The sequence below is a fragment of the Chionomys nivalis genome, chromosome 5 (genome assembly GCF_950005125.1).
Source record: "Chionomys nivalis chromosome 5, mChiNiv1.1, whole genome shotgun sequence".
Classification (NCBI taxonomy): domain Eukaryota; kingdom Metazoa; phylum Chordata; class Mammalia; order Rodentia; family Cricetidae; genus Chionomys; species Chionomys nivalis.
The window spans coordinates 16,096,347-16,110,336 of record NC_080090.1 but is presented as its reverse complement, the minus strand read 5'-3'; the positions used below and the strand labels follow the sequence as shown (position 1 = coordinate 16,110,336).

At 43.0% G+C, this 13,990-nt stretch overlaps 1 protein-coding gene across 1 annotated transcript in view; it reads right to left on the bottom strand.

The window, feature by feature from the left end:
* Positions 1-13,990, bottom strand: part of Smyd3 (SET and MYND domain containing 3) — a 553,720-nt gene that overhangs the window by 7,925 nt on the left and 531,805 nt on the right. The window contains exon 11 of the mRNA XM_057770627.1: positions 8,199-8,307. Within this exon, the coding sequence (XP_057626610.1) occupies positions 8,199-8,307 (109 nt within the window). The remainder of the gene's footprint in view (positions 1-8,198; positions 8,308-13,990) is intronic.

Sequence of the window (13,990 nt, the reverse complement as noted above, 5' to 3'; positions counted from 1 at the left end):
TTATGAACCCTTTCCATTTATAGGTACTTGTTTAATGACCTGGAAGATGGCATGTGTTCTACTCTACCTAGTTCTTTACACACTTGCAAAGGACGTCTATCCCTCCCTTGTTGAGGAGGGCATTTTATAAACATCACGAAGGTCCGACTGACCAGTGGGAGTAATAAATTTTCCTCCGTCTTTGTCGGTTTTCTGCCTAGTCGTTCCCGTCAACTGTAGACAGCGAGGCTTCATGCTGCTTCTCTCCTTGTGTCTTTCTCGTTTCTGACAGATCCATAGGTTTGGTTTGGTTGGGGTTTGAGACAGAATCTGTTGTGCTACCCAGACTGCTCTTGAACTTGCTAGGGTGCACAGGCTGGCCTCCACCTAGTAATCCTCCTGTCTCGGGCTCCATAGCAGAGCTTTTCCTCACTGTTTGAAACCATGTGGTTTGGGGCAGGCATGTTTGGTGTTATTATAGCTTCTAAGTAGATAACTACATTTCCATTATGTGATGCCCTTGGTCTCTAGAAAAGTTTTCTTTGCCATGAAGTCTACTTATATAATATTAATATAGCTACTCCAGCTATCTTTTGATTATGTTTTCATGATGTGTTTTCTATCTTTTTACTCTCAATCTGTCCATATCATTATATTTAAAAGAGTTTCTTATAGACAGTACATACTTGGGTTACTTTCGAATACATCTGTTCTATTAATCTTTGTCTTTTAGAGTATTTAGATAACTTACAGAGATTATATCATTCACAATGTAGTTATTACTACATTAGAATTTAAATATATAATTTTATTTTTTGTTTGTTCTTCCTTTTTGGTATTTGTTTTCTTTTTTGAATCCCCCTGTGTTCCCATACATATTTTTTAACTTGTCATTTAAAGATTTATTTATGTAGCGACAAATCCCCACGTAGTAGTCTAGGCTGGCCTTGAACTTGCTGCATAGTAAGAATGACCTTGAACTTCTCAGTCTACTGCTGAGGTTACATGGGTGCACCATCACATTCCTGTAAGGAGATGCTGGAGATCGAACCCCAGGCTCATGCATGCTAGGCAAGCACTCTACCATCTGAGCTACGGCACCCGTCCGTAGTGTCTTTGAGTACATTCCTTTACACAGCATTTTAAGAAGCGGTTGCTTTAAGCCCCCGCCTCCTTTCTCATTACAGACTAGTGGTGTCCTCACTTTTAGCAGTTGGAATCTGGTACAGAGACCTTCCTCTTCTCTCTCTTAGAGTGTAATTATCCAGCTGTTTTCACTACTTACTTCTAGAATCACCTCAGACGGCACTAGAAGTTTGGCTTTGACTGTCAGCACAGAAAACTGAAGGGAAGAAGGACCAATCTGCTTACTCACACTTTTGCTTCTTGCAGTCCTTCTTCCCGATGCTTTGATATTCCTTCTTCTATTGTTTTCCTTTTGTTTTAGAGGATCTGGGTGTCAGTTCTTTTAGGAGAGATCGGATGGTAATGAGGTCTTTTAATTTCCCTGCGACTGTGAACTGCTTGATCTCCCTCTCAACGTTTGGCAGAGGCTATTACTGAATCTGGGTTTGGGGGTTGTCAATTCTTCCCTCCCAGTACACTTGAAAACAGTGCCGTTTTGAAGGCTTTCTGGTGAACCACTCTGATTCAGGTTCTTCTTCCCCTATCGACAGGACTCATTTTATTCTCTCGCTACTCTGAGGATTGGCTTGGGATTTAAGTTCTATTTGAGTAACGGATCTCGGTGTGAATGTCTTTAGGTCTAATTCGGGGGATTTACTTTTGCCAAATTCAGGTAGTTCTCCATCATTTAAGAAAACTATTGCAGTAAAATATGTAAGTTCTAGCCCAAACTTTATCAGGTTAGCCGGCTTGTCGGCTGTGTCAGCCTGGTAAAAAGTTCGAGTCATTTGGGAAAAATGAACCTCGATTGAAAAAATGCCTCCACCAGATTGGGCTGTAGGCAAGCCTGTGGGGCACTTTCTTAAGTGATGATTGATGCAGAAGGGCCACTGTGGGCTGTGTCAACCCTCAGTAGGTGATCCTGAGAAAGCAAACTGAGCAAGCCAGAAAGAGCAATTCAGTAAGTAGCATCCCTCCATGGCTTCTGCTCCAGCACATGTCTCCAGGTTCCCACCCTAAATTCCTGCCCTGGCTTCTCTTAGTGATAGACTTACAAACTGTAAAGAGAAACAAACCCATTCCTTACCAAGTTGCTTTTGGTTATGGTGATTTATCATAGCCATAGGAACCCTAACTAAGACACCATGTTGGCCATCTTTAGGTATACTGGCTAGTGGCACAGGTGCATTCACACTATTGGGCAACCATGCTTGCAATTCACGTGCAGAACATCTGCACCATGCCATGCTGAAAGGCTGTGTCTGTTACATAGTGAGCACCTACCCTAGGAGCTCCCCTTAGGCCCTGGTAAGCACTGCTCTGTTTGCTGCCGCTGTGTGCAGCAGTTCTAAATGCCTCACAAATGCAGAATCATATAGCAATGCATGTCTCATCATGGCATAGCATGTGTGAGAGTTTTGCTGTAGGATAATGCTTTACACTGTAAAGATCACTTGTAATGTTTAATAAAACACTGTTTGATTAGTAGACAAGTAGGAAGTACAGGTGGGGCAACCAGACTAGGAGAACTCTGGGAAGAGGGAAGGCAGACACACAGTTGCAAGCCAGACACAGAGGAAGCAAGATGAGAATGCCTTACTGAGGATAGGTACAAAGTAATGCGGCTAAACATAGATAAGAATTATGGGCTAATTTAAGTTGTAAGAGCTAGTTAGTATTAACCCTGAGCAATAGGTAAACACTTTATAATTAATATAAGTCTCTGTATGTTTACTTGGGACTGAAAGGCTGTGGGTCTGGGTGAAACATAAACTTTTGTTTACAGAGTATCACTCTTTTTAGGGCCAAATAATATGCTTTTGTGTGTCTATAGTTACATTCTTACTCCATTGATGAATTGCCTTTTGCTGTATAATATTTATAATTTTGATGAGGTTCATTGTGTTGACCACTAGGTCTTCAATTGCCCAGGCCTTTTTCATAGTAAAGAAATCATTGCTAAATCCAAGGTCTTGAGGTTTTCTTTATTGTTTTTAATCTGTTTGTAGTTTTAGCTGTTATGTTTAGGATTTTGATCCACTTAAGTTACTTTCTCCATGTGGTGAGGTGAGTCTTGCTTGATGCCTTTGCATGTGGTCATCCGTTTCTCCAGCACCACCTGTCGAAGTGACTGTCCTTTCCTTATTGAGCGGTGCTGATGAAAATTACTTTTCCATATGTGTGAGGGTCTTGTTCTGCATTTTTATTGTGTACATAGTGGTCTATGTGTCCATCTTTATACCAGTAACATACTGTTTTGATTACTATAGCTTTGTAATAAGTTTTTTTTTTTCTGAAATCAGGAATTGGCATTCTCCAACTTGGTTCCCTTTTAAAGATTTATTTTGGCTATTTTGTTGGGGATGAGGGTGTCTTTTAAGTTTCCATGTGAATTTTAAGATTAATTTTTCTATTTTGTAAAATAAATAGATCACTTGACAGAAATGTGTATATCATTTTGAGCAATATTAATATATTCAGTTTCCCAATTCATAAGCATGGGATGTCACTGTTTATATTTTAATATCTTTCCTTCATTACTTAGGTTATTTTTTAAAGTATGTTATGGTATTATAAATGAAAATATTCATTTTCATTTTTGTTAGTATATTTCACAAATGGCTTATGAATGCTGACTTTAGATTATACTAATTTACTAGTTATAATGTGTGTGGGGGTGTCTGTGTGTGTACACGTGCGTGTGCGTTTTCAACATAGAAAATCTGTCATCTGTGGCACTGGTAACATTTATGGCACCATGTCCTTTTCCCTCTTGTCTTCTTTTCTTCCCTCCTAACCACATGCCAAGTTGTGACCTTACATGTGCAGAGGGGCCTAAAGTGCTTAAAGAGTCTTAGAAAGGCTTTGTGGGTTTCTATACAAGTCTCCTCCGGCAGGGCAGGGGCTTGCATCAGATTCCTGAATGTGACCATAAGCACAGAGATTAAAAACTACTGCAGAGAGCTAAGAAACAGGAAGAGTAAAATGGCATGATTGGGCAGGAAAGTAGGGTGCATTCTGGAGCGGAGACCAACATGGCTGTGCTGTGGGATCGTCCTGGATGAGTGGGTGCCACTGACAAGTGTGGCTTCTATGAGCCCTAGGAACAACTTCTGGGACCTGAGGCCTCTACTTCCTATTTAGGACCAGGAAAAGCTAAACAGATCCCCATAACAAGAGGAGAAGAAACACAGTGAACCTGGGTAGCAAAAGTTGTCTAGGAAAAGGTAGGTGGCCCTTGATGGCCAAGAAGTCAGATTAGTAATAAAAGCCTTTGGAGGAACATACGGGAAGAAACCAGAGTGGTAGAGAGGAGAGAAGGCGGAGGGAGCAATGTGCAGAGCCTGCAGGGCTGCTGTGAGCAGTCACGAGGAGTGGATTTCAGCTGAGCAATGAGCAGACAGCAAACGACATCAGAGCTGGACGAGCAGGTTCCGCCTACAGGGCGCTGGATCCAAGCTGAACTTGTGACACATTCGTGTTCTTGTTTCTGAAGACACTCTCAGATCTGTGTCGTGCTTGGGCTTTGAAGCCATATGGAAGCTGTTTCATTATTCCCAGGATTTAGCCAGGGCGCCTCTCTGAAGAGGGTGGCTCTGTTTGAAAGGGTGAAGCCGATGGCTTCCTTCCTGCTTTTCAGACTGCCTGAAGGAACTCGGGAGGAAGGCTTTCTTCTGGAAGCCCCTGACCTGCACCTACACTTGCAGGCCATGCATGTTCTCACGGGCCAGTGTAAGTTTGGCTCATCTGCTAGGAAATGCTCAGAAACAGTCAAGAGGAGGGCTGCTACACACAGACTCCCCTTTAAGAGCAGGGCCCTGCTGGGGCTTCTGCTCACTAAGAAAGTCATTCACTCCAGCACAAATTTGTCAGGGTGGACGGCACATGTGTCTGTATTTGACACCATCAGGGGACACATAAGACACATCAGTCCCTTGAGGAAGCCTCATTCCCCTTGGGGTAACACCCCAAGATGAAGGATGTAGTTGTTCAAAAGGGAGACCGGTTGTGACCCCAAGCTGTAAACACAATTAATAAAGGTTCCAGACAACAGGAACATAGTCTTCAAATGCTTGAGACTGGAAAGCCCACCCTTAACACTGCCTCAACCACATATCTAAACAACTCCATAGAAGAGTTGTTATCCTCATCTAAAAAATAAAATCATAATCAGAGAGACTAAGTGTCTCGCTTCAAGTTATAAAGCTACATGGTCGCACTAGAACCTGAGCCCGTGACTCTAAACCTGGCACCCTTGGTGCTCTGCCAAGTTGCCAGGGAACATATTTACTCTTGGGATTCTCATAAGAACATACCAGAAGCTTGGAAACTTATCTCAAGTCAAACAGTGTTCAGAAGAAGCCTGAGCCTGTCTAGAGTGAGACAGGCTGTCTTGGGTGAGACCGTGTTCTAAAATCAGAAGCATGGCCGATGACCCCAGGTCCCTCCCAGAACAGCCTTCACTTGGCCTTCCTCAGCACTCGCGCTTGGGCTTATTCTGGTGCTAAGAGCAGGGAATGCCAGGCAGACTTCCAACAGAAACTTCTGGATAGGGTGTGGCAATCTCCCAAGAAGGGGACAGGCATGACAGAGGGTAGAAGTATTACAGCAACAGGAAGGCTATCAGAAGGATCTGGCCATGGCCTGCAAGAATCCTCCACGCAAGCCATATCACACATAGCCCCCCCCCGCCCCCCGCTGTCTGCATGGCTCACGGTTGTCTTCACAGCCGAGGGTTTTTAATGCCCCCAGCGGAAGCTCTACAATGATGGGAAGAATTCAGCCCCCGGTGAAGAGCGGAAGAGGGCCAGACATGCTCTCATGTCTCCCCAGCTTGCCTCCACAATGGCATCAGAAATTCAGCTAGGCTTGAAGGCATTTCTGAATACTGAGTGTTTCCAGAAAGCATCATCTCCTTAAAAGGGGCAGTTGAGAGAAGGGAGGAGTCTTGCATTCTAGTGTGGATTCTTAAAACCTTTTCACATGTCTGTCTCCTCCATTAAACTGTGGGGACCATAATGGGTCTCTTTCTAAGTAGCAGTGTTATTTAATCAGCAACTCACATTGAATTAAGCAGAATGCACAGAATTGGCTGTGCTTCAAAGAGATTTAAATGGGCTTTTGCACATCTCCAACTTAGTGTTTCATTTTCCAAACATGAACCGAAACACCCATCTTGCCTTCAGCTGTCATCTGTCATGAGGACCAAGTATAGCCATGTATGGATAAGTCCCATATACACTGAGGGGCCAGTTTGATCACTTATGAAATACTTACATGCGTGGCAACCCTGGGTTGGGTACATGATATATGTGGGAAGCTTTCACTCCGTATTGTTTTCCATTGGAGTCTTCATTCAGCAGACTAAAGGAAGTGTTTTCTGTCTAGCTGGATCGACTGGTTGATGCATACTTGACCAGACAAGAGAAGAAAAGTTCTCCCCAAGACTACAGGAGATTGTCCTTGCATTCATCTCAGGAAGATGCCAAAGAAAGAGGGGAAAAGAGCAGAACCACCAAAGAGCCCCAGTGCTGTTCCTATTGGCTGACGGCTGATGCTGGTTAGGAAGCAGGAGTAGACAAGGTGGCTGGCGTGCAATACAAGTTGGCATTAATAATCCCTTAGGCATTTATCAGCTTTCTTGGCTAAAAAGGCCATGGCATGGGCTCAGTCAACCTGTAGACGCTCCCTGGGAATCCTTGCAGGGGTGCTCAATCCTCCTACCACTGCTTTTCTGACACATGAGTACTGGGTCCCAGAAGACCCTTCAGGTGTCAAAGGCTCCCAAAGAAAGCCCATAGTCCAGGTCTCCTACGACCCACAGTGCAGGGACCAGAGAAGCAACTGACTGCCACGGACTGTGGAGAGGCAGTCTGAAGTATGGGAAGGCCAAGTCTAGAGAGCCAGGGGCTGTTCTGGGTAGAGAAACTCCTTAAGAGGGTGAAAATACGCGACTCCAGCAATGTGGTCCAGCAATAACCCAGGTCTTCACTGCATTTTCCAACACTTCCTGCTAAGACTGTATGAACTTTCTCCCTCCTACCCTTCCTTTTCCTCCAACAACAAATGCATTCTTAGTTCTAGTATTTTGCCTGATGCTGAGCTAGTTACAGGGATGAGAAACAATGACTTCCAGGTTCCTGGGGTTGGGACAGTGGCCCCCTACGAAATGTAGGAAGTGCTCCATGCGCACTGCCAGCAAAGAGTTGTAGGAACCAAGGAAACAAAGACACTGGAGTTGAGCCCTGAAGGACCAGTAGGGTCCTGCCGGGCCCTGGAGCCTAGGCGGTACATTTAGTAGAGTCAGTGTTGACACAGGGCAACCGTTCTAGCAGTGGGGAGAGGAAAGGGGAGATGCAGAGTCTAGAGACAGAGGACCAGGTCCTGCCTAGCATAAGAAGAGACACACCGTGTTCAGAGAATGTGAAAAAGGGGGATTTGTAGGTAAGGGCACACGTGTTGTGGTGTTCTGAGACTCACACCAGTTTATAAGAGTGACTATGAGAATCATAATTAGAAGCCCAGGGAGATGGTTCAGTAGGTTAAGTGTCTGTCAAGCAAGCATGAAGACCTAAGTTTGAGCCCTAGAGCCCATGTTAGAAGCTGGGTGTAGATGAGTGAACTTGTAATCCCAATTAGCTGGGGAAATGGAGACAGTCAAGTCCCTGGTGCTCACTGGCCAGTCAGCCTAGTCCAATCAATGAGCTGCAAGTCAGAAAGATCCTATGTTTCCCCCATATAAGGTGGGTGGCTCTTGAGGAAAGACAGATGGTTGACCTCCGGCCTCCATATGCATGTACGCACACTTATACAAGCACCTACACACATGTGTGTACACATGCACACATAATACACAAGTAGATTGATTCTGTACTGGAGTGTAAAATGAATTACATTTGGGTACATTCCTACCACGGAAATTGGCAAGTGTTACAAATGTTTTTAGAGATGGTTGTTAAACATTTACCAGCTCACATGGGTGAGCGCGTGTGTGTTTTAGCACACTAAAACAGAGCTTGGCAATGACCAAGCAGAGGCCTGGCAACAGCTAGAGGAAGGTCCACCAGGCAGAACCCGAGTCTTGGCACACTCACCAGCCTCAGATTCTTCATGGCTTGGGGGAACATGCCTTGGTGCAGCTGCAGCTTGCCAACTTTCATCACTTGCACGCCTCGGACGGGGTGGCTTCCGGGGAAAAAGATCCTGCAAGAGATCAGAAGGGCAAACAGTGTCAGTAGCTCTCACCTTCACAGCCAGTGCTGCATTGGAAGACTGGGGAACAAGGGAATAGCTGGCTGTGGCTGTTAATCAGCTCCTGAAGGGAAACTAGTGTGTGTGATCCAGAAGCCAGTGCTGAGAGGAACTGATACATAACAATCTTTCCTCAGATCCCTAGAATCCTTATGCACTGGGAATGGGGTGGGGTGAGACAACCGGAGGGCTTTATGGTTAACACTAGAAAAGAGAAATCCACCTGGACCTTTGCAATTACATCTAGAGGAACCCGCACTGCATTCTGGAATATGAATCTGATCCTGGTCCTCTTTACATGAAATTCCAACACTAGCCTGGCTCCAATATATATTTATATATAAAATAAATAAAAGGAATCTGCTACACAGGAGCATTTAACCACAGGCTGCATGGGCTCACAGATGAGGAGTGGCGGAAGCAGGGAGAGCACAGGGCCAGTATTTTCTAAGAGATGGCTCTAAAGATGGCCACATGACCATCCAGGCAGGGCCTCCCTCCTCTGGAGAAGAGCACTGGGGGTGTTCCCACATACCACCACTATGTATTTGCTGACTAAATGAGTGAAAATTTCTCTGATTCCAAATAGAAGCTGCCGGCCTCTCTCTTCTTGTCCCACCCAGCTTGCATCCAGAACCCTTCTTCCTTCTGCCCCCTTTCCTCTTTGGGCACATAACACCATCCAGCTCAGTCTGTCTGGCGCTGGGGGCAAATCCTCAGGGCAAGTAGGCAGGCGCGACTTCCTTTGTCTCTCCAGCCAGCCTGCATCAAGCAAGGTAAGGCCTTTGTTTACAAACTACCCAACCTGCATGGAGATCTGATCTAGGCACCAGGAGAGACAGCAGCGGGGTGAGTTTGTGACCTGACCGGCGGCGGCAGCAGAAGCAGCCCTGGACAGGGAACTCTGAAGTTCCTCATCCCCCACCATATACTCCCTTGCCTCCCTGCAGGGGCTCTACACCCTGCATACTGCCTCTCTCTTCTTGTCCCACCCAGCTTGCATCCAGAACCCTTCTTCCTTCTGCCCCCTTTCCTCTTTGGGCACATAACACCATCCAGCTCAGTCTGTCTGGCGCTGGGGGCAAATCCTCAGGGCAAGTAGGCAGGCGAGACTTCCTTTGGTTCACTGGCCTGCCTGCACCAAACAAGGTAAGGCCTTTGTTTACGAACTATCCAACCTGCACGGAGATCTGATCTTGGCACCAGGAGAGCCATCAGTGGTAGAGCTAATCTGGGTACCAGGATTGCCGTCTTTGGGCACGGAGATCTGATATTGGTACCAGGAGAGACATCACTGGAGCACCAGGAGAGCTATCACTGCAGGGTGCCATCACTGGGAAAGTACATCAGTAGGCAAGGAGCCCTGATCCGGTAAAAGAAGATCCATAGGGGAGCATTCGGAGAAAGAGATGGGCAGGCGCCAATGCAAGAATTCACCCAACAATCTGAAAAACTATATGAAACCACCAGAACCCAGCGACCTCACAACAGGAGGACATGAACACCTTATTCATGAAGAAGTAGATAAAATTGACTTTATGAAAGTGATTGACGCCCTTAAACAGCATGTAAAAAATGCCCTTATAGAAATGGATGAGAAGTATAACAGAAAGTTTGAAGAATTGAGTAAATCAGTGAATGATACCCTAGGAAACCAAGGAAAAACAATCAAACAGATAATGGAAACAGTTCAAGACTTAAAAACTGAAATGGAGGCAAAGAAGAAAACACAAACAGAAGGCCAGCTGGACAGGGAAAATCTAGGTAAACGAATAGAGACTACAGAAGCAAGCATAACCAACAGAATACAAGAGATAGAAGAAAGAATCTCAGATTCTGAAGATACCATAGAGAAAATAAACACGCTGATCAAAGAAAACAGCAAGGCCAACAAATTCTCATCACAAAACATTCAGGAAATATGGGACACAATAAAAAGACCAAACCTAAGAATAATAGGAATAGAAGAAGGAGAAGAAGCGCAGCTCAACGGTCCAGAAAATATATTTATTAAAATTATAGAAGAAAACTTTCCCAACCTAAAGAAAGATATACCTATGAAGGTTCAAGAAGCATACAGAACACCGAATAGGCTGGATCAAAAAAAAACATCCTCTCGCCATATAATAATCAAAACACAAAGCATACAGAATAAAGAAAGAATACTAAGAGCAGCAAAGGAAAAAGGCCAAGTTACTTATAAAGGTAAACCTATCAGACTTACACCTGACTTCTCTATGGAAACCATGAAAGCCAGAAGGTCCTGGATAGATGTACTGCAGAAACTAAGAGACCATGGATGCAAGCCCAGACTACTATACCCAGCCAAGCTTTCATTCACTATAAATGGAGAAAACAAAATTTTCCAGGATAAAAACAAATTTAAACAATACGTAGCCACAAATCCAGCCTTACAGAAAGTAATAGAAGGAAAATCACTAATCAATGAGTCCAACAATGACCACAGTAACTCAGACATCTAGAAACCCTTTACCAGCACATCTCAAAGAAGGGAAACACACAAAATCTACTACTAAAAAAAAAATGACCGGAGTTAACAACCACTGGTCATTAATATCACTTAATGTCAATGGACTCAACTCACCTATAAAAAGGCACAGACTAAGAGATTGGATACGAAAACAGGATCCAACATTCTGCTGTTTACAAGAAACACACCTCAACCACAAAGACAGGCACCTACTCAGAGTAAAGGGCTGGGATAAGGCTTATCAAGTAAATGGACCTAGGAAACAAGCAGGTGTGGCCATACTAATTTCTAACAAAGTTGACTTCAAACTTAAATCAATCAGAAGAGATGGAGAGGGACATTTTCTACTCATAACAGGAACAATTCATCAGGATGAAATCTCAATCCTGAATATCTATGCCCCTAATATAAAAGCACCCACGTACGTAAAAGAAACATTGTTAAAACTCAAGGCAGCCATCAAACCGCACACATTAATAGTAGGAGACTTTAATACTCCTCTCTCACCAATGGACAGGTCAATCAGACAGAAACCTAACAGAGAAATAAGAGAATTAATGGAGGTAATGAATCAAATGGACTTAACAGACATCTATAGAATATTCCACCCAAATAGGAAAGAATATACCTTCTTCTCTGCAGCTCATGGAACCTTCTCAAAAATCGACCACATACTCGGTAACAAAGCAAACATTCACACAAAAAAATATTAATAACCACCTGTATCTTATCAGATCACCATGGATTAAAGCTAGAATTCAGCAACAATGCTACCCCCAGAAAGCCTACAAACTCATGGAAACTGAATAGTCAACTACTGAACCATACCTGGATTAAGGAAGAAATAAAGAAAGAAATTAAAGTCTTCCTTGAAGACAATGAAAATAAAGAAACAACATACTCAAACCTATGGGACACTATGAAAGCAGTCCTGAGAGGAAAGTTCATAGCACTAACTGCCCACTTAAAGAAAACAGAGAAAGCACACATTGGAGACTTAACAGCCCACCTGAAAGCTCTAGAAAAAAAAGAAGCAGACTCACCTAGAAGGGGTAGAAGACTGGAAATAATCAAACTGAGGGCTGAAATCAACAAAATAGAGACACAGAAAACAATTGAAAGAATCAATAAATCAAAAAGCTGGTTCCTGGAGAAAATCAACAAGATTGATAAACCCCTATCCAAACTAATCAAATGGCAGAGAGAGAATTTGCAAATTAATAAGATCAGAAATGAAAAGGGAGACATAACCACAGACACAGAGGAAATTCAGAGAATCATTAGATCTTACTACAAAAGCCTGTATGCCACAAAACTGGAAAATGTAAAAGAAATGGACACTTTTTTAGATAAATACCATATACCAAAGTTAAACCAGGACCAGGTGAACAACCTAAATAGACCTGTTAGTCGTGAAGAATTAGAAGCAGTTATCAAAAACCTCCCTTCCAAAAAAAGTCCAGGACCAGATGGTTTCAATGCGGAATTCTACCAGAACTTCCAAGAAGACCTAATACCTATACTCCTTAAGGTATTTCACAATATAGAAACAGAAGAGTCATTGCCAAATTCCTTTTATGAAGCTACAGTAACTCTGATACCAAAACCACACAAGGACCCAACCAAGAAAGAAAATTACAGGCCAATCTCACTCATGAACATCGATGCAAAAATCCTCAACAAAATTCTGGCAAACCGAATCCAAGAACACATTAGAAAAATTATCCATTATGATCAAGTAGGCTTCATACCAGAGATGCAGGGCTGGTTTAACATACGCAAGTCTATCAATGTAATCCATCATATAAATAAACTGAAAGAAAAAAACCATATGATCGTTTCATTAGACGCTGAAAAAGCATTTGACAAAATTCAACATCCCTTTATGATAAAAGTCTTGGAGAGATTAGGGATACAAGGGTCATACCTAAATTTAATTAAAGCTATATACAGCAAGCCGACAGCTAATATCAAATTAAATGGAGAGAAACTTAAAGCCATCCCACTAAAATCAGGAACACGCCAAGGCTGTCCACTCTCTCCATACCTCTTCAATATAGTTCTCGAAGTTTTAGCAATAGCAATAAGACAACATAAGGGGATAAAGGGGATTCAAATTGGAAAGGAAGAAGTTAAACTTGCATTATTTGCAGATGATATGATAGTGTACATGAGCGACCCCAAAAACTCCACCAAAGAACTCCTACAGCTGATAAACGACTTTAGTAATGTGGCAGGATACAAGATCAACTCCAAAAACTCAGTCGCCCTCTTATACACAAAGGATATGGAAGCAGAGAGGGAAATAAGAGAATCATCACCTTTCACGATAGCCACAAAAAGCATAAACTATCTTGGGGTAACTCTAACCAAGGAAGTGAAAGATCTATTTGACAAGAACTTTAAGGCATTGAAGAAAGAAATTGAAGAGGATACCAGAAAATGGAAGGATCTCCCTTGCTCCTGGATTGGGAGGATCAACATAGTAAAAATGGCAATTCTACCAAGGGCAATCTATAGATTCAATGCAATCCCCATTAAAATCCCATCAAAATTCTTCACAGATCTTGAAAGGACAATAATCAACTTTATATGGAGAAACAAAAAACCCAGGATAGCCAAAACAATCTTATATAATAAAGGAACTTCTGGAGGCATTACCATCCCTGACTTCAAACTCTATTACAGAGCTACAGTAATGAAAACAGCGGGGTACTGGCATAAAAACAGAGAAGTCGACCAATGGAATCGTATAGAAGACCCGGATTTTAACCCACAAACCTATGAACAACTAATTTTCAATAAAGGAGCTAAAAGTATACAATGGAAGAAAGAAAGCATCTTCAACAAATGGTGCTGGCACAATTGGATGTCAACCTGTAGAAGAATGAAAATAGACCCATATCTATCACCATGCACAAAACTCAAGTCCAAATGGATCAAAGACCTCAATATCAATCTGAACACACTGAACCTGATAGAAGAGAAAATGGGAAGTACCCTACAACATATGGGCACTGGAGATCGCTTCCTATGTATAACCCCAGCAGCACAGACATTAAGGGCAACATTGAATAAATGGGACCTCCTGAAACTGAGAAGCTTCTGTAAAGCAAAGGACACTGTCATTAAGACAAAAAGGCA